Source organism: Anarhichas minor, unplaced genomic scaffold (genome assembly GCF_050575085.1).
Source record: "Anarhichas minor isolate MPS153535 unplaced genomic scaffold, ASM5057508v1 ptg000026l, whole genome shotgun sequence".
In the NCBI taxonomy this organism is placed as follows: Eukaryota; Metazoa; Chordata; class Actinopteri; order Perciformes; family Anarhichadidae; genus Anarhichas; species Anarhichas minor.
In genome coordinates this window covers 14514605-14535270 of record NW_027466472.1, presented here as the reverse complement: position 1 = coordinate 14535270, position 20666 = coordinate 14514605, and the positions used below count along the sequence as shown (strand labels likewise).

The 20666-nt window shown below is 44.1% G+C and overlaps 1 protein-coding gene across 10 annotated transcripts in view; it reads right to left on the bottom strand.

Moving 5' to 3' along the window:
- The window catches only part of synrg (synergin, gamma), a 30728-nt gene that overhangs the window by 1777 nt on the left and 8285 nt on the right, over window positions 1-20666 (bottom strand). For 3 of the 10 annotated variants that reach the window (XM_076101077.1, XM_076101083.1, XM_076101085.1), the window contains 14 exons: window positions 19354-19434; window positions 19004-19200; window positions 18316-18561; window positions 18092-18231; window positions 16385-16509; window positions 15795-15857; window positions 15439-15513; window positions 12445-13413; window positions 6523-7074; window positions 5280-5443; window positions 5082-5135; window positions 4663-4759; window positions 4177-4325; window positions 3630-3740 (listed from right to left, as the gene is read on the bottom strand). In XM_076101077.1, coding sequence (XP_075957192.1) covers window positions 3630-3740; window positions 4177-4325; window positions 4663-4759; window positions 5082-5135; window positions 5280-5443; window positions 6523-7074; window positions 12445-13413; window positions 15439-15513; window positions 15795-15857; window positions 16385-16509; window positions 18092-18231; window positions 18316-18561; window positions 19004-19200; window positions 19354-19434 — 3023 coding nt within the window. The remainder of the gene's footprint in view (window positions 1-3629; window positions 3741-4176; window positions 4326-4662; window positions 4760-5081; window positions 5136-5279; window positions 5444-6522; window positions 7075-12444; window positions 13414-15438; window positions 15514-15794; window positions 15858-16384; window positions 16510-18091; window positions 18232-18315; window positions 18562-19003; window positions 19201-19353; window positions 19435-20666) is intronic. The other 7 variants (XM_076101078.1, XM_076101084.1, XM_076101086.1 and 4 more) reach the window with 4 other exon arrangements.

Below are 20666 nucleotides of genomic sequence, written 5' to 3'. Positions count from 1 at the left end.
TGATGCCGCCTCCTTTCACTGCAGAGCCTTTCCCTCTCAAAGCTGCATCTTTACACACGCCGACTCCTTCTTAGACTTCACCTGTATGGTAGCGAGTGTGGGCCGATTTAGTCGTTTTTTAACTAGACATGTGTATTGTTAAGCCTTTAGACAGGCAGCCACTTGTAACTCTACTCTGAACATAAATGAGAGTATTCATGCTTTAAAGCTGGAGCTGCTCAGATAAAACTACAACTCTTGTAGTTCAACTGACCTTTGTAGGTGCAAATAAAGGTTAAGGATTCAGACTGAGCAGGTTAGATACTATTAAAAACTACCCTCAGTCTACAATCTGGCTTTCTATACTTCTGCTCTACAATAGTTAAAAAAATAAATGAGGCATATTTACCCTTAACCTCCCGTCAGTGTCTTTAATCAATGCCTGTAAGCACAAGAGCAGTCAGCATGTTCATGCAAAGCCCAGAGCAAAGTGTGAACACGGAGAGCGCAGCAAGCAAACACTCACATCAGCTGTATCACCACAAAAGAGCTCCCTTCTCCCAGACATGAAAGGATCCCAGTTCTTATCCCTCGGGGCTCCTACACATGTGCAATCTCAAAATTCAAGAGATTTGGCCTCGATTGATGTGTAATATTGATGTATTACTGTGTGTTGAGCATGCTCACAGCAGCAGATCAGTGCAGTGCATCTCAGGCGTACACCATTACTGCGATGGCACTTCACTTGTAAAGCCGCGTACGACACTGACGTATATGTGCGAGATTTCAGTTTGGTTTTATGTTGAAAATATGGTCATCAAATGCCATTGTTCTGCTTCTGAGCTTCTTCACTATAAATCAAGTTTACTTTGATACACTTCCCGTTAAATCCTTTTGTTTCGGAACCGCTGCATATATATTACTTGCTGTTTCTATATTTCCTGACAAATTCCACTTTTACAGTATCTTGTTTACGTAAGAAATTGTGCATTTCTTCAGATTACAACAGAAGAAATCCTGTTTTTTGGTGGTTCAAATCATAAACCAGCAAGTCATTCCAGCTGGGTTTAAATAGCTGATGTTACCGTCACATCCAGACTGTGGAGGTCAGACAGAAGCGGTTTGTTAATGCTATTTGCGTCATAACCTATTTCTGACTGAATAACTTCCACATTCACGCAGCTCTTTTCAGGCTCGGTATTACCTGAGGAATTTATTTCGCTGTGTAGGAACCTTGCTAACCCGAGGCACAATACAGCAAGCTGTGACAGAGATGGGCCACCAAAAAAAAAAACTGATTTACAAATTCAAATTTTTGCGCATGGGAACATCTGCAGAAAAAGCTGACGAAGCTTGGATCCAAACTTCTGTTAGTCCTGCTGTCATACCTCCTCGAGTAAAAGCTACGCAGAGCAATCAACCCAAATCCTCTGGGCACTTCAGAAACCTGCATTCATATAAATAGCCAGATATGCTAAATTATTCAACTTAAAATCCTTTCCAGTGCTGCTCCCTGTAATTGCTCAAATTAACATTTATCATTTGGGAGATGCGCTGGAGCATCATTAGCTGAAAAGATTCACTTATGATAAACCATAACTGCTGCTGCCTTTGAGTGACAAACTGAGCTGAAGCTGCTGCCAGTTGCCCATCCCTGACTCCCGCAAAATGATCACTCCAACAGCGACAAGGTGAGACTGAAACCCTCACTGAAATTGAAAAAAAAAACAAAGATTTTTGGGTCAATTTGTATCAACAAATGGGATACAGATTTTCCAGAAGCTTTTGAAAAATTTAAATTCACAGCCAGAAGTAAGCAGGAGCAATCAAGCTCTTCAGCCGTCACATTTCTTTGACGCAACATCAACATCTCCTCCCTTTCAGCACCTTGGTTGAAAACCAAATCAGCACCTCTTCACTGAAGGACAATGCACCAATCAGCGGCGTCTGCTGTAGCCGGAGCTGTGCTTTCACTTCATTATACTCTGAGGGGATGCTATTCTTCACTTGGCTTTTATTCGTACTTACCAGCGTGGCTCTGCCAAAAAAACAAAAATGCAATTAAAAGATGAGTTATTAATCTCATGCTAGTGGCACAGAGACAAAATAAAACCGCATCAATTCTCAGCCTGCTGATATGCACATAAGAGTGAGAGGTGTGTGAGAGAGAGTGTGTGTCTGTGTGTGTGAGAGAGAGTGTGTGTTTGTGTGTGCCGGGCTAATTGTCAGTTGTACTCCCCGCTTTTGACTAATGTGTAAGCCACATCTGCTTGCATCCTAGATGCCTCTCCGTCAGCCACATCTTGCCTGGGCCATCCATCTGGTTTCTGGCTGAGCAGCAGAGGGACCGCAAGAAACAACCTGCGCCGCCATCCTGCCCTCTAAACCGCAGGGTCCAAGAACACCATTAACGGCCCACGTCGATGGAAAGCAAAGCCACCTTAGGCCGGGAGGTAGGTGTACACACACACACACACACACACAGCGCCCCCTCCGTTCGGAGTTCAACACTTATCAGAAACACCGATGGTTGTTAGCTGCAGGTGGCGAGATGCGCGCTCGCCTCGCGTTGGAGGCGACAGAGTAGAAAATGAAACCCGCCCAAGACAAAGTGACGAGATCTGTGACCTCGAAGAAACCAATCCCAGAGTGCGAGGACCCCACCCTGAGGTGTCAAAGTGACGACTCTCCTCTCTCACTTATTTGAAGAGTGTACATTGTTATCACATTATATTATTATTATTTTTAGTCATCCTTCAGTACAAAAGCTGGGACCGCCCTTCTCCGAACGGTGATCGTCCAATCATAGCTTAGCAACTGTAAGGAGACACGTCAGGCCTGTCAAGCATTGGATTTCTTCACATGTTGAAACGGTGCACGTGGGTCTCTAGTAAGAGAGACACCCAGCAGTAAAATAACTTGAAGGGTGGTGTCTTATTCTTAAAAACACAAGAGCAAACGTGTAGTTAAAAGTGTGTTCTTCTCCCTGCCTACAGTCAAGTTAGTAACCGAGAGTTAATTCAGAAGTGAAGGATCTTATAAATAACTTATGTTGTGGAATTACAGGCTACATTAACTAGCATACCCTCGCTATCAGTGATGAGGCTAATGTTAGCTCTTTGCTGCTATTTATTACACTCAAGCAACTCCAGTTACCTCCAGTTACTCATCCTAAAAGCTGTTAAAAGTACCAACAAGCTAAGCTAATAGCAGAACTAACTCCCAAGAACTAAATCTCAGCACTGGCATATAGAAAATTATCAGCTGGTGACAACAGTGAGAAACAGAAAGCTTGACAAACTAAATTGATTCTGTTACAGTGTGTGTGTCTATGAAGACAACTGTTTGCTTGTAGAGGAGCAGTGGAGAGAAGTGAATCCTGTCACTCTGGCCCCCCGTCGGGCTCGTGGGTAAGAGGAGAATAGGCCCCGCCCCCAAAGGCCCCCAGTGGGAAAGAGTGGAATGAGATTTAGTTGGCAGTTGAATGTCTCATACTCGTTTAAACAGACGTCCAATAGTGCTTTCTTCTTTGTTCTGCAAAACGTTTCAAAGTCACACAAATGTCAGTTGTTATCCGGTGTGGATGAGCACAACAATATTTTTGTCAAAAAGTATCCACTAACGGTTATATTGTGTGTGTGTGTACAAACCTTGCTGCGTGAGTCGACGTTGAGTAGACACACCCCACAAGCCAGCTCCTTGGCATTCTTAATGCCGTGCCTCAGAATACAGGAGGAGAAATCGAGGGAGCTTTCATCAGGCTACACACACACACACACAAAAAAACACACACACACACACAAATTTTACTTCGTGCCGCAGGGCAAAATGTAGTAATTTCTATTCTTATAATAACAGCAGTCTGCTCACAGTAAACATCTCCGAGCATCATCAGCTTTCTCTAAAGACTCAGCTATGTGGAGGAACAACTAACAAAACCAGCATGAACCTAAAATAAAAGCTCCCCCCATGGTTAAATTAATCATCAGTTCCATTTTGGTTTTCTCTCCCCCTCCTCGAGATACTATGTTTTATCTTCTGCAGTGTGAAAAACAATATTGCAACTCTGCTGGCTCGGTGATTGAGGACAGTCTCTATGTTTCTGCTTTACAGACGGCAGCAGACAGCCGTCTAAATAAATAAATCTATACCGTCCTCGTCTTCTCTGGAATATTTCTAATGTTTTGCGCATCTTACAGCGAGCTTGGCCAGCGACATGAAGCCCATGAGGTTGTTCCACACGCGGCTGATGTCCTTCAGCAGCTGCTGCAGCTTCTCGGAGCACACGGCTGTCGCCTTGATGCCCAGCTCCACGCGCCTGGTGACACGATACACTTCCACCACGCCTGTCAAGAGAAAATACACAAGCGCACATGTCACAAAAACCTGTTTTGTTGTTCTTTTTTGTTCTGTGTTCGGGGAGAAACACTGTGTTCAGTCCGTCGCAGCTCATTAAAAAGCAGAGGAGCACAATGAGGGAACAGGACGTCGTCAGAGCGGGCAGAGATAAGCCATCGCACCAGAGCTCCTTTTAATCTCGTCCTCTCTTGTCCTTCAGAGGGTGCAAGGCCACACACGAGGTTCTCCAACAGCCTCTTGTTCACACTATATGGTGTGTGTGTGTGTGTGTGTGTGTGTGTGTGTGTGTGTGTGTGTGAGAGAGAGAGACTTGTGATTCCTCACCCAGCAGGTACTCCATGCCCTGAGCAGACTGGATGACCTCGGTGCAGACAGAGGAGCTGCTGATGCCGTTCAGGATGTTGTTGGCTTTGGTGATGACCTTAATGTGGGCAGACAGAAGCCAGCATTATGATGTAGTTAGTTGTTACAGATGGTAGAGCCCACTGAGGCAAATGTTTGATAAATAAAATCTAATTGAATCATTTGATTAACATCATGAATTAATAAATATTCCAGCGTGCGGTAGATTATTTTCAAGTTGTGTTTCCCTCTGACACACATATTCAGGTGTGCAGAAACATTTTATGTATATTTTTAACGGACTCATTAAAATTAGTTTGAATCCAAATCATAAAAAGTGTGTTTGCAGGGGGGGAGGAAATGATTTGTCCCAAAACTTACATGATAAGAAAAATACAAACCTCCAAAGCATTCTCCAGACACCTTTGCCACTCGTATGCGTAGCGCTCGCTCTCCTGCAGCAACAGAGCACAACGTTATCTCAAATGAACACAAAGGCAAAAGAGAGGAACATGTCTGTATTCTGCAGCCTTTCACAGTCCCCGAGTATTGTGCTGAAATCTGTTGGTTGATAACAGTTAACGCCGGGCCCTCCTCACCTCCACCTCCCCAGTCAGGTCCTTGTACTTGTCCCTGATAACGGGCAGGGCGGGCTTCTCGCTCAGGGTGTTGGACCGGTCCCTGAAGGGCTGCTCTGGAGCCGGAGACGGGGGAGAACGCCCAATCTCCCTGTCGCCCAAACTGTGACTGCGTTTGTGGGAGCCTGAGACAAAGCGAGAACCGCAAACTTTGTTTTGTTGTTCTTTATCAGCACAGCAACCTATGGCGATGACTCATTTTGAAGTACGTTTTGTTTGCAATCATTATGCTTCCATTCTGTTGCAGCTAGTTCCTCCTGGACAAGGACAGCATGAGTAAATACTTAATTTACGACAAACAATAATTACGTACAAAACAGAGGCACAAATATGCAGCTATGAATTATTCATAGGGACTCGCAGGCAAATCCTGGCAGCACACCACAACACACATGGGCTATTCCAGTGGGGCTGGCGTGTGTGTGTGTGTGTGTCCAGACACAGGTAATCTATCCCCCCCCCTCCAACTTCTCCACCACCCACAGAGACATGCGTCATCCTCCCCACAACCCAGAAGCTCCCCCAGGATCAGATTCCTGTTCCACTGGGCGCAGAGAAAGGGTCTCTTTCTCACACAAATTAAATCCAGCACCGGGGAGATAATCTATCGGGCAAATGTGCTTTTATCACGCTGCAGGAGAAGCTGATGAATTATTCCTGGAACACGACACCCGCAAACAGCGGTTTAAAAAAAAAAAAAACGATCAGCCTGTCTGTGGATACGGTTAATTTGTGCTCATGGATTTGTTGGCCTCTGCTAATCCATCTCACCAGTCACTGCCACTAGAGCAGAGCAGTCATCTCAACACTGCCATCTAATGTCTGACAGCCTTACTGCAGATGTGAGGGGCTGAACATGTGGCGCTGGGGTGGGAGACGAGGCTTGAGAAGAGTGTTGCTGCGCCATTTTAGGGCTTAAGGGTTTCGAGTTGGCCAACAGAGTCACAGTGTTAATCAAAAACATGTAGTGTTTGGTCAAAATGTTGGTATTAACATCACTGTATAGAGCTAAAACAACTATAACAGAACCACGTAAAAAAAAAAAAAGAGGCATTTCCACCATCTTTCATACATATTTTAAATATGTGCCTTTCTGATTTAAGGCTGCAAGTGATGACTGTTTTCGTTATCAATGTGCATGAATGATGAAGGTGCTTCTATTCCTATCACACACAGCAGGTTCAACACGATGATCGTGACTCACCTTGAACAGACAAGTCAAATGTCGCCAGTTCGTTCTTGATCATCTCCTCGCTGGACTTGACGTTGGTCTGAGCGCTGGCTTTGAGGAAGTCAGACTTGCCAAACTTAGGCTTGTCCCCCTGGAAGGCTCCAAACTCATCAGAGGCCTCGCTTTGGTTGCCCTCGGAGCCGCCCTCCGCAGTGGCGGCTGGCGAGTCGGACTTTTCAGAAACGGTGCTCGCGAAGTCCCCGAAGTCGTCCTCGTCGTCGACACCGCCCTGGTCGCCGGGGCCAAAATCAGCGAAGGCTTCGAACTTGTCATCTGTGGACGAGCCGTCCTCGGTGGGAAAGGAGGCCGGGACCTTTGCCGCGGAGCCGCTCGTGATGTTTTCTGTGCTGCCAAAGGTCAGCTCCTTTTTCTGTGCTGGCACTAAAGACGGGCGGGAAGCTCCCTCAAAGCCCTGTGACTTTCTGACCTCCCCGGGCAGACATTCCTCACGGTCTGACCAGTCGTAGCTGGACAGGGTGCTGAGGGCCGACGTCCCGAAGGGGTCAAATTTCATGTCGTCTCCTTCTGCAATGACAACACAGACATGTTCCTAGGAATAGCATAGATGCTGTCATGATAGGAGGTAGATTAACGAGCCTGGAAGAGGGACTGAGATTTCTGTTGGATTATCGCCGTCTCTTATGGATGGTTCAAGTGTTGTATGTCCTCACTTACCTCTAGTGGTGGCAAGTTTTTGTTTTATTTAGCCAGCTTGTGATATATCAGTCTGACATTTCTGCCTTCACCCCAATGAAATATATGTTGTGGTGCTCACGAGATTGAGAATTACACTAAAAACAGAAGCATCTCTTTCTAAAACCAAGAACGCGGGTTACCCTGGATAATCCACACTATTTGAGCAACTTTCAACCAAAGAAATAATCCCTATGAAAACTGTCCTCTGTGGATTATCCATAACATGTTTTACTTCTGTTGAATCTTTGAAATGTCATTTTTCAATCCTGTACCACTAATTCATGTCCATTCACCTCCATTGTTCTGGGACGGAGGCGAAAATCTCAAAGATATCTCAAAAATGTGCAGATAAAACCTAAACGGCTACGTCATCACCACCACTAGAGGTTGTTTTGTTATTTGGGAGGACTGACCCTCTGACTCTACTGGCATGTTGTGCAGCATCACCTATGCTGCATCTGAGATGTCTTGTAAAAGGAAACATTCCCCATATTTTGCCCTTTAAAAGATGTGAAAACAAATTCTGCAATACACAGACAATCACGTACACTGTAAATCTGCATATTTACGATGCCGACTTTTTCATTATAATACTTGTGCCTGACTCGTTGTTGGAACGGTAACACATCGTCTCGTTTTTTTCCCATTAGCTTATTTTCTCATTGCACAGCTCCTGCCTTCCTCTGTTGCTCTGCTTCCAGCCTGCAGCGCTGCTTCCAGCACAGCTTGTTTTAAGGAGAGCTTTTATCCAATCAGATTCCACCTCTATGCTGTCTCTATAGAAGAGAGGCCCGAGGTCCTCGAGGTAGACTTTGCAGATTAAAGTGAATGGGGACGATATTGTTGATTGTCATAGTCTTCAACCAATCAGATCTTTAGTTTGACATGTTGGGCGTATTCTTTGACGTGCCACTGCTACCCAGGTAGCCTGCTAAGTACGTCTGCATTAACGTGCGCCGTGATTGGTCAGTGGGCCAGCGTGACTTTTGTGACTCTGCTTGAATCAGTAGGGAACAGCTAACTGCCGTTGTTTCCCCGCTAAGCTAGTTTAGCTTAGCCTCCCTGAACACACGCGGGGCCTCAGCTGTTTTTTGTTCTTGTTACGGGTTCAAAAGGTCACACATCCCGTTGTCTCCTACGTCAGCGCAGTCCACCGAAAACATTATATTTCCCACAATTCAAGCTTCTGCATTTTCCAAATGCACTAGTATTATTCAAACGTATTGTTCGGTGCGTAAGCCTCGTACCGAACGGTTTAATACAAATACGTGTATTATTACACCAATAGAAACAGATAAGATAACCGTAGCTCAGTAGGACAGCTCAGAAGGCCCAGGTATAAAATGCGCGGCCCGCCACTGCATTCATCAGAGTTGATCTCTTTATAATGTACTAAATGAAACCTGAAGGATTTTGCCTCAAGGCTCGAACAACATCAATAAAAGATCTTTCCTGTCATTACATCTGCTGTGTTTCTTACATTGTGTTGTGTTGTTCTTCAACACAAATACTAACCGACACACCGTGCACACATTTGTCACAACACTTGAGGATTCACGTCTCTCTCTGTTTTTCTGACACACACACACACACACACACACACACACACACACACACACACACACACACACACACACACACACACACACACACACACACACACACACACACACACACACACACACACACACACACACACACACACACACACACACACACACACACACACACACCTTGTTGAACGCTTCCTGTTTTGCATGACAGAACCCCTCAGATACAAAAAGCAATTTGTGAAATTGACAAGGACCTAGTGCTGTAAGCCTCGTGTCATTAGATCACTTTGCGGCTTCTCAAGAAGTGAAAGGAGAAAATAAGACGGTACGCATTTCAGCAATACCAACAGTAATATTTATTACGACAACATGAGTAAAGAGAGAGAGAGAGACAGAGAGAGAGGTCACAAAGTACTGTGAAAGCGGTCTATCATTACAAGAGGTTTGTCAAACTAACACTTGTAAAATATTAGATTTCAGTCATTTAGAATACAAGGGCATGCAGAGTCAGGAGAAAAAGGTAGAAAACAAACAGAGAAGGTAAAAACAAAGAGAATCCGAGGATATAGAAGCAGGAACCAGAGTGAGAAGGCACATTCACAGACTCAAATCGGGAATTCTGGGGAGATGACAAACCGTGTTTTACTATTAGGATGTAAAGCAACAGGTGTTTCGGAAAAAAGATACGAGTACAGAACACTTGCAAAGCCAAGTTGAAGAGATAATTCAAAGAACAAGCTCGAGGCAGGAAGCATTAACCCTTTGAGGACCTGAGGGGGGAGATTGGTTTGTTTGGAAAGGATGTGAACAAACTGCATTTTAAGGAGCAGTGAGGACTTAAAAGCCACAGTTTAAGAGGCTGCCATTTATACATTTACAATTATGAAATAAGATTTTAGTCCTGGTGTTTATTCTAATAATAACAACTGAAGAGGAGGTAATCACAATGTCTGCATTAACCTCCTTATCTGCATGTAAGGTGATCTTGTTCAAGCACTCAAAGGGTTACAGAAAACAAAGAGGGTCATTCTTACACCTGACATCCCAGAAAGGGTTTCCATTACATCCAGTCACAGATGCAGAAACAGGTTTAAAGAGACAGTGTCCTTTTTCTCTTGCTACAGTGATTGTTTGTTAAAGCAGGTTAATGTGCACAAACTCTTATGATCCCCTAAATAATAGCACGTCAGTACTTGAGATAACAATGTTTAGTTTGGAATGTTGACCTCAAATATTTGAATACTGTCGGCTACATTTAATTTACATAGTTTGCAAATCACACCAAGATCAAGGAGTCTGTCATAATAAGAGCTCATAGTCCTGTAGTAAAAATACACTATTAAATCTGTATGTATACATTTGTTTCCTTTGATAAAAACAACTTGCAATACTGTTACGCATAAAATGATATCTTGTATTATGTTCTTGTCAATTTCACAAATTGAAAATACAGACATACTGCAGCAAAAAGCAAGGCAGGAAGGGTAATACTAACGGCATCATGTTCTCAGAGAGCCAGACCGGAGAGCCACACATGGTTATTCATGCTGCAATATCACAGAGAACGGTAACAAATAAAAATAAACAAATAAATAAAATTAAATTCCTGAAAAAGGAAAACCCTCACAAGAGAAATACTGTCTCTTTAAGATTACGTACATGTCCAGAAACCCAGTGCAAAGCATGGTGAGGTGCTCGAAACCGCTCGGCCTGCTACACTTTAAACAACAGATTAGTCCCAGAGCTCGGATAAATAAGGATGAAAGCCTGGGAAAAAGGTGGAGCAGCTGTTCCAGTAGTGAAAAAGCTTCTTAGGAATGTATCTGTTATGAACTGGGCCCTGTTATCAGGAGGAGCCTCACTGTTTCACTGCAGCTCCTTGGACTCTTTGTCTGAAACCATCATCTAACTCTGTCAGTGCAGAGGAGCCAGTTTCATTTCCACCACTGTCCAGAAACTCAAATAAGGCAATGGGGATGTTTATGTTTGTGATTTCTTCTGATCATGAAGAGGAAATCATTGATTCGTTGGGTGGAATGATATGAGATACATGTTGTTTGAGTGATGATTAAGTTTAGAAACAACTGCTGTCGATGCAAAAAGTTGAATGCGTGAGTAAAAAAAAAAAAAAGTGTCCATGTAGTTGGGTGAATACTTTGTCGACTCTCTCTCAACCCCCAGAAAAGGGTTCAATAAAAGGTTAAAAAATACAAAACAATGTTTTTTCAGCTGCCGACAACGGCTACATGCCGCCTCGGATTACATCACAAATGTAATGTTTCTGTGAAACATGAGCCATGGCATGGAATGTGATACGCTCGATGAATACATGATGAGCACTGGAGAGGGAAGGAGAGGGAAGGAGAGGGAACGCTGACATGAACATTTCCTGATTAGAACCGAAACTGGGTTGATTTCCTTTTAATCAAACTGTGTGTACGTATGTGTGTGTGTGTGGGTCCTTCGCCTGTCATGGACGTGAGGTAGGGGGAGAAAAAACCGACACGCTATTCTTGAAACATCTCATAATTAAGAGGGCAATTTGATCCAAATAACACTGCATGGTAGATCTGAAATACTGCAGAGTAATACAAAAGCTGATGTACATAAAGACTCAAAAAACATGCACTCGCATTCAAATAACTGGCCCAAAGATTGTTTTGCATCCAGCTCTGATGCACTTAACATCTCAGCTGCCTCTGTGGCACAGTGCTATATATATATATATATATATATAAAAATATCTTGTTTCCTGTTTCTTATTTAAAGGAGCTGTGTTTAACATTCTGAACATTAACATAGCATCAAACAACTATTTGCTATGTAAAGACTTAGTGGAGTAATGTCTACCTGAGCAGAGGATGAAGTCGCTCTCCCTCTGTGTAGTGCTGTAAGCTATGAGCTCAGGGGTTACGGTTGTGTACGCTGTGTACAGGTTGATGCTCCCAATCGCGGATCTTGCACATTTAAGGAAACATTCTATGGAATCTATTTTCAGCTCATCAATAAGCAAGACGATTGTCACCGTAACAATCTCCTGTACTCGTCCGCATTCAATTCAACCACTCGGTTAGCGTTGCACGACACGTCAACAACACACTCGTAAAGTTCGGCCCGCGGAGACAAAAGGTACACTGAAGGGAAGCACGTCTGCTGCTGCAGCGTGGACACAACACATCGGGGAGCTTATCCGAGTCACACAGACCTCGCCTCTGAACTATGACTGCAAACACATCAGAACGAGGCGTCCATGTGGGCCAGGAACTTTCTGTCATTACAACAATAATATATGCATGGAGGGACTGGAGGGAGGAGAAAGGAATATGGAAATAAAAAGAAAGGGGGAACTAAGGATTCACGTACATAAATAAATAAATAAATAATAAATAAATAAGATTAGATGAATGATGAAATGTAGAATGAAAGATACGATGCATCTAATCTGATATGTTATTCATGTAGTGTTACGTCTGTCTTTAGTATTTGAGCATATTCAATTAAAATAGGACGTCATTACTTGCCCTTTGACCCCTGTTTGGTGCTCACACGTGGGCACTGAGGAGAAGAGGCCACTACTGGCCTTGGAATTAATACTGTGTGTGAGACTGGATGGGGCCTCACCAGAGCAATCGCACTAGTTCCTCACCTGTAGCGGGGGGCTGGTGGGCCGAGAGGCCGGGCAAATCCAGAGAGCTGTCCGACATCACATGTTTCAGGTCACCGCCCATATCCGAGAGCTTCATGTCCAGCTGCACTGAGAGTGCGTCTTCGGAGTCGTCCTTTCCTACGCTGCTGCCCCCGATGGACGGGAGGTCGAGGGACTTGACGGAGGCGGAGTCCTCTTTGGCCTGTTTGAAAGCGGCCACCTTGTCCACCAGAGTCTTTTCCGAAGCCCCGAGCGCCGTGCAGAACTTTGAGGACTGAAAGTCGGCGAAGTCGTCGGTGTCACTCTTGAGCGAAGAGAAGGAGCCACCGCCGCTCTCCTTAGCATCGTCGTAGGCCAGGCCTCCCTCCAGAGACAGCTGTTTGAATACGTCGTATTTGTCTGAGCCCTGCTGAGGTCGCTGCTGAGTGGAGGTCTCCCCTTGGACACCCACGCTGCTGCTCTCGCCTTTAGGCTCCCCGCCGGAGCTGCCAAACGCCATGAAATCTGCAAAGTCGTCCTGAGGCGCTGCCACAGCTCCCCCCGCTGCGGAAGCCTGAGCAGCGTCAGAGGATGAGCCAAAGAGGGTAAAATCCCCAAAATCATCTGCACCTCCCCCTGGAGGTTTGGCTCCACCTGGTAAGAGCACTAGAGGGGGGGGCACAGACACTGAGGGGAACGTGCTGGGTTTTGTCTCTGTGGGGGCAGGAACAGAGGGAGCTATAGAAGAGAAAAGGTCCAGGTCGGCCATGTTGAGAGGATTTTTGGGCTGAGAAAGAGACACTGCTGGTTGTTGCTGCTGCTGCTGTGGTAGATGATGAAGCGACTGAGAGGTTGGGAAAGCAGAGGGGAAGGAAGGTTGAAAGATCTTGGCCTGGTCTGAAGGGTCTAATGGAGAGACGCTGTCTGCGGTTTTAAAGTCTGTGAAGCCATCATCGGCGCTGACGGACTTGAAATCGGCAAATCCTTCCCCTGCGAATTAAAAGACAACAATTTAAGATCATTACAAAATATTTATCGTGGCAGAGGGTCATCATCGAACACTTACAGCTGCAGCCGCCATGATTCTGTTATATTATAATCCTACAAGAAAGGAAGCGGGTAGTTGTTAGTTACGGCTCTGAGGCGATCACGGTAAACGATCATGATAAACTTCCAGTCCTCCGATCAACAGCACACATCACTGCACAAAAAAAAAGCTACGTCATCGAGAGACATCCGCACTACCATGCAATGAGCTGCTCACCCTGGAACAGAACACGATGAAGAAACTCTGCAGAAGTAATGTCCATCTTAACAAGTAATATCGTGTCCTTATGTCTGATAATCTCTCAACTTTCTCCCAGTGGAGTAATAGAGGTCAACTTGCTGCCAGTGCCAGTTTTTTAACAAGTGCAAATTAAATATAGGGACGCACCGAAATAACTTTTTCAGTCCTGATACGGATATCGTTACCTGGGCTTTGGGTATTAGTGTGTATTTTCATACGATTTGCAACAAAATCTTATTTTTCACAAGACATTCACTTAATTTCCCTGCTAACCCTGAGGGCTGGCTAATACCTGGAACAATCATTACCATCCCATAAGGTTCTCATGCAATGGAAACGTTGTTCACAGCTCACAGTAAATAGAACAGACGGGAGATGTTTCGAGTCCACTCAGCTCATTGAACCCTTTGGATCAACTACGAGACGTGTCATCGTCTCCACTAGTCCAATATCTTCACAAACAAACGAGAGAGGCCATGTGTACTGTCGGCCGCAGCCTGAAGAAGCGAGTTGAATAGCGAATAAGTGAAGCTCACTTACATGCGTCAGTAAATTCAGAGGGGCAGTGGAACCGTCTTCTAGCAGCTCGTCTGTTACAGTCGCCACAGATTTTGGTCGCAAAACGCATGACGATATATAAATGAATGGTACTAATCATTTTACTCTTCACCAAATGAGCATTGTATAAGCGGTATAATCCCCTTCAAGGTGTCCATAATCAGGAATTAATGGACTTTGCAGAGACAACGCTGGCATTAGCTCTTACTTAATGGATACCCTGCAGTCTATCACAATCCAGTAATTACTCAAACCGTGGTGCAATAAGCTGCATGCTTCTTTGGATCATTCTTTCATGTTTAAGGCAATATCAGGCTTTGTAAAACAAAATGTAACAAATAAATGCATAGATGTAAATTTACTGAATTGTGATTTAAAACTCAAATAATACATCGTATTAGCAACTTGGTAAGAAATATTCATAATTAACAGGAACTACAATTTGAGTGTAAATCTCTTACAGCAACAAATTGGTCAAAAGTTATACAGGAATTAAAATTGCAGTATATAATGTGTATAGTATACAAACATGGAATTGAATTGAACAGATACCTTGATATCGGCATCGGTGCATCCCGAATTAAAGTTGCACTAGTTACATTTGGCTGTTTTTTGGGTATTCTAGCAAGTTATGCAACCTTTGAGACCGAGATGTCAAAATGGTTTGGAGAAGATAGATTTGACTTTAAAATCGAGGAAACCACCATTAGTACATTTTACTCCTATTAGATACGTTGCAAAGGTTTTAGGCAGTTGCGACTGCCTGCACTTGGGTAGCAATACAATTGTAGGTTGTTTTACTATTTGGTTGACAAAATAGTAAAAATGTAATTGAAACTAAATATTGCTTGTTAAGATGGGTGTTGTTTGCAATGACAAAGCTCCATATATGCTATAAAAAGAGCAGCAGAAACATTCTTGGAACAGAATCTTTTCGTCTCAAATCTTTTGAAACAAGCCGCTGGTGTAAAAACCTCAACGAGAAAGAGTCAGAATGCATTGTTGAGTTTCAGGGGTTGTTAATCCGCTGCTGTATAATATATGCATGGATGGAAACAGAGAATCTGTTCACACCGCTGGTGTGCGGTGGAAAAGAGATAACTAATGGGCTCATTAAGGAGATGGAGCCTGACAATGCCAAGGAAAGGTCACCGCAAAGCATGACTTACTGGAGTTGTAAGAGCGGTCCCCATCGGAAACTGTTCTAATGAAACAGGGATGGGGGAAACACACCGGCATCAACACTAAAGACGTGCAAAACAAGACATAGTGTAAAGAATGGCGTTAAAATATGGCATTGTAGCGCCCTAACAACTTTACCCAAGTCACGATACAATGTTTAATTAGGAGGGGTTTCACACTAGCGACCATATCTGAGCCCAACAGGTCCTCTTTTTCATGTGGCAAAAAGGCCAAAGGATTTATTCTCAAGAATACACAGAAATGTATTTTTCTTAAACTGATTGATTTGCTAATGTGTCTGTTTTAGAAACAGGAGACTTGAATGTGTGTCTGAGTTTCTTACCGACTGGTTTCTTGTCAGCAGGTTGCTCGAGCTGCCTGAATACACTGTATTTGTCCCCAACACCTGGATCAGAACAAATAAAGAAGAATGGGTAAAGTATGAACAGAAAATACAACACATTTAACGGGTAGGCAGGTGTTGCCTTAATGCAGTCTGCTCTGGCAACCGGTACTCTAAGTTTGTTTTAGGACCACTGAGATTCTAAGAAGTTAAAACGATTTCCATAAAACTGAAGGTGGCCTGATTGGAAATAATGTCCAAGACTGAAATTGCAGTACGTAACGTTCAGGGATCAATATTATTTCAGAAGTAGTAAAACGCTATATGGAGGTGGATAGGAAAGGATAATATATTAGAATCTGAGGAATAGTGGTCGCGCTATTCCTCAGCTGTGTCACGGTGAAATGTGTGGAAACCCATGTGAGAGATGAGACATTCTCTGTGTTGCGAAGCTGGTATCACATCTGAAGATCATACTTCTTTCCCTTCCCTAATCTACTCTATCTTTTCTTCCCAGATTCCCCCGACTGGAGCATTTCACAGAGGGCAGACAGTCACTCGTAACATACCGTGTGAGCTATAGAAGGTACCTGAGGCAGCGGGTGCAGGCTCTGCCGGCTGCTCCACAGACAGCTGCTTGAAAACAGCGTACTTATCAGAGGCCGTGACGAAGGCGGACGAAGAACCGGACACTGGAGTCAGCATGGCAGACGCACTGCAGGGACACAATAGTTACAGTCAGACATCAGGACGAGTGAGGTTCGATAGAGCAGTTTAATCCCCAATAAGCGGATTAAACACTTGCCGCCGGCTGTAAAGTGTGGTGAGGGAGTGCTTTTTAAAAAGCGTTCTTATTCTATGTAGAACTAACCATTATGGTGGCGATGATGAACGCTGAGGGCAATTTTATCTGTAACTGTGCTTTATTCATGCAAACACTGAAAAAGACTAAGTCACACATAACAAGAGTGCCACCTTCATAATTGTGAGTGTCGGTTCGTTTTAATTGGAGTTTGTCCAATTATCACTGCAGTCTGTCTGCATATTGTAAGAAATGTATTTTTGACTAATTAAACATCTGTGCTGTGTTTTTTTGAAACAATGCTCGTCTAACTTGGGCTCAGCTTACTGGGCCTCTCTGAAGTTCTGTTGCTGCCAACTGACATGCAGCCCAATACAAATCAGATCTGTTGCAGCATTTACCATTGTGCTTCATGTTTTCAGTTGTTTTTACCTCATCTTGTTTACTACTTGTACCTAGTCTCAAACATTTTCACCACCAGTAAGTAAATAAGCGTATTTATATGTCAAATCATTCCTTTCAGCAAATGTTTCAGTATATTTTTATGTTATGTCATTGTTTTACTAATTGTCTGTGTGCTTTTATCTGTGCTTACTGTAGGAGACTGCAGATGAAAATGTGTGCCTGTGTCACTAACTCTGTGACATTTGCATGATGGACTCAAGTGCTCATGTTAATTAATGTGCATTGTCCCTTCCATAATGAAAATAAACATAAATGTATTTGTCTATATGATGACTATTCGTGTTATGTTCTGATGCCTCTGTGAGATACAAAAGACAACACTGTACATGTGTATAAACCTTGCTTTGCATTGAAAGTGTAGCTGATTGGATGACGCATCACTGGACAACACATGTGACAGCAAGCTATGCCTGCCAGTTCAGACCGGCAAACCAACACGAGCTTTTCAGCTTCTCATTAATTAGACAACATCAGAGTGTGGGGAAATCTTCTTACATTGCTGAAACAGTCAGAAGTGTATGTTTTCAGGGGAGAAACAGGAGGAATTATAAAACGCCTTAAGCTCTGCTCTCCCTTTGTCTTTTAACGGATAATTGCTTTTCAGCTTCCTCTCCGTGAAAAGACGGTCTCTCAAAACGAGCTTGGAAAGTGATACAAAGAAATGAGCCAATCTGCTGTCCATTGAAATGAATTCATTAAGAGATGACCCAAACTCATTGCTATTCTAGGGAGGTTATTACAAGATGATAAGACACAGTGTCTGACTGTATGGTTTCCAAGATAAACGAATGAAGACACAAATATTATATGCAGAATAGCTCAGCTATAAATAACCAACGGGGGCTGAATATTAGACCCTCATCACTACAGACACCGACATCTTTGCTTTAGAAAAGTAGAACTAGTGAGGTGTAAGAAATAAAGAGGAACGCTGAAGAAATGGATTTCTTGTACCGTAATGTAAACTCAGCATTAGGATCATACAACTTTGACCAAGACATTGCTAATTAAGTGAGCTAGAATGAAATACCTTTTTTGGTGCTGCGATGGGAGGGTGGTGGGGAAACCTCCACCTGAATCCCCCTGGAACTCAGTGAAGGACTGGTCTCCCGCTCCTGCCTTTGGAGCCTCCTGGAAATCCTGGAAGTCATCGTCATCGGCTTTGGGCCCCTGAGCCGACAACGCGTTAGTGAGTAAGATGTGAATTATGATCAACTGATGGATAATGCAGACCTGATGGCACGGTGTTGTTACCTGTGCGGGAGGGAAACTGGCTATGAAGTTAGCGTTTGTGGGCGCTTGAGCCTGCGTTGCGGTAGTCATGCCCATAACTGGTGGTGCTGATATGGGCATGGCCATGGAAACCGGGGGCTTGGTCATCATGGGCTGCTGGTGCTGCGGCATGACGGAGGCCATGGCCATAGCCAGGGCCGGCAGGTTGGGCACAGGTGGAGAAGGGAACTGACTGAGAATTTCCACATTCATTGCTGGGAGGCCACTCTGAAACAAAGGAAACAGATCTTTAGGGAACTGACTAAGGAAGCTACTGTGGAAACCCTCACGAAACATTTGTTTGCACTTTATTGTGCTTGTGTTTTAAAGCTCCTGATGATTTACATCACCGATGTTCTTAATGCTTGCATGGAAGCGGTGGCATGCAGTGTTTCGTGAGCTCCCCGCGGAGTGGTGGTGACAGGCCCAGGCTAAGGATGATAAGAAGCCTCCTGCCAAACACGGCTGATGGGGACTGATGGAGCCGTATACACGGCTTCAAATGCCCCACGAGCCCTGGGCTGATTCACAGCGCTGCCTCTTTCTACCCATTTCTAGATAAGCCCGTCTGATTACAGTGTGGACTTGATGGCGAGCCTCTATGGGAGCCATGGATGACGATTAGTGAAGTCGTTCTAAGGTGATCATTTGTCGCGACTCCAGCGTTTACCTGCGCCACACCAATTAGTGCAAGTACAGTGTAGAGCTCCTCCTTGGTCAGCATGCCAGGTGTTGTGCGGTTGGCTGACGCCCAGATTTGCCCCAGTGCTTCCCTGGGAAGTCCTGATGACATTAGTATTGGGTAGAGATTGGCTGTGTCTATCCCTGCCGGAGTCATGGTGAATTCAAGAACCTTCTTGAACATTTCTAAGGAAAGACAAACAGAAAGGACAATATTCATACATGCTAGAAATGGAGTTAAATTCTCTCAAATCTCAATCGTTATGGAGATTTATAGAGTTTAATTTCTTTATACAAAATACAGCATCAAAGAGGACATATTCATGTGTAAACATTTACCTGGGATGAGGCTGTCATTGTAAAGCCAGGCTGGCAGCATGGGTGGAATGTGCTCTTGTTGTGGGTACACGCCAACACCTGCTGTCACAAGCACGCATATACATATACACACACACACACATACATATACACACACACACACACACACACACACACACACACACACACACACACACACACACACACACACACACACACACACACACACACACACACACACACACACACACACACACACACACACACACACACACACACACACACTTAGTTGTTGTAGCAAATAACTTGCCCAGGCATACGATTTGCCAAGCCTCGAAAGAATTATACATCTGATGTCTGGAAGCCTCTGTGCATATTGTCATGCTCTCCTGCACTGAATCACTAGAGTCTGGCCCCGTCATACATGAGACATTTATGGCTTCAAGATGGGCGGACAGAGGAGACTGCCTTGTAAAAAAAAGAAGAAGCTGGAAATCTAATTGAACTGCTGTCATTGACCTAAATAAACTATACATTTTTTTTAAACTACGGCAAATTTTCAAGACATCTTATTGAGTCTACAAGGCGTGTGTTTACTCAGGCAGCCGCTTTGCACATAATACTCCCATCAGCGGGCAATGAAATTAATCTTATTACAAATCTCACAGGTCTCCATGATTAGCCTCTGTATTTCCCTTGATGACACGGAAGACACAGACACAGACAAACCAATTAAAAAAAAGCACAAAGGAGTAGCTAAGTGGCATGCACAATCAGCCTCGGATTATGTTCGGGCATCAGTGGCACCTGCCGATCCATGCGCGTCCCTGTTAAACCATAGCAGTCAGCATGCGCCAGAGATGGTTTCTCTGAGAAGGTGTTACATAGCGAAGGGGAACAAACAGCAGCTTATTGAGTCACCTCAGGACCACCACAGACACGGTCCATTTCCACAACGTGTGCAGAGAGCGGCAGCATGAGAAGCCCCTCTCAACAAGATGTGGTCTGAGGTGACAGAGGTATGAAGCGGGCAGATATAAGAGCAGAGACTTGGCTAAGGAGCAGTTTATAAAGACACCGGGGAGGATACCTCAAAGACACCGCCACTCCATTTGATCGAAGAGGTGAAGGAAATTAAGAGCAGAATTTTATTTCAGAGGCTACACTAGTACGATGACCAGCCCAGATTCTGATATGAACCAGTTATGACCCCAAAAGGTACAGAGTTGTTTGTTAGAAAGAGTAGAAATATTTCCCCAGGAAAGAAAGAAAGAGAAGTACTGCCTTGATTGTGTGCAGCAAAGCAAGGGAGAGAAGAAGAAGCTATGAAGACT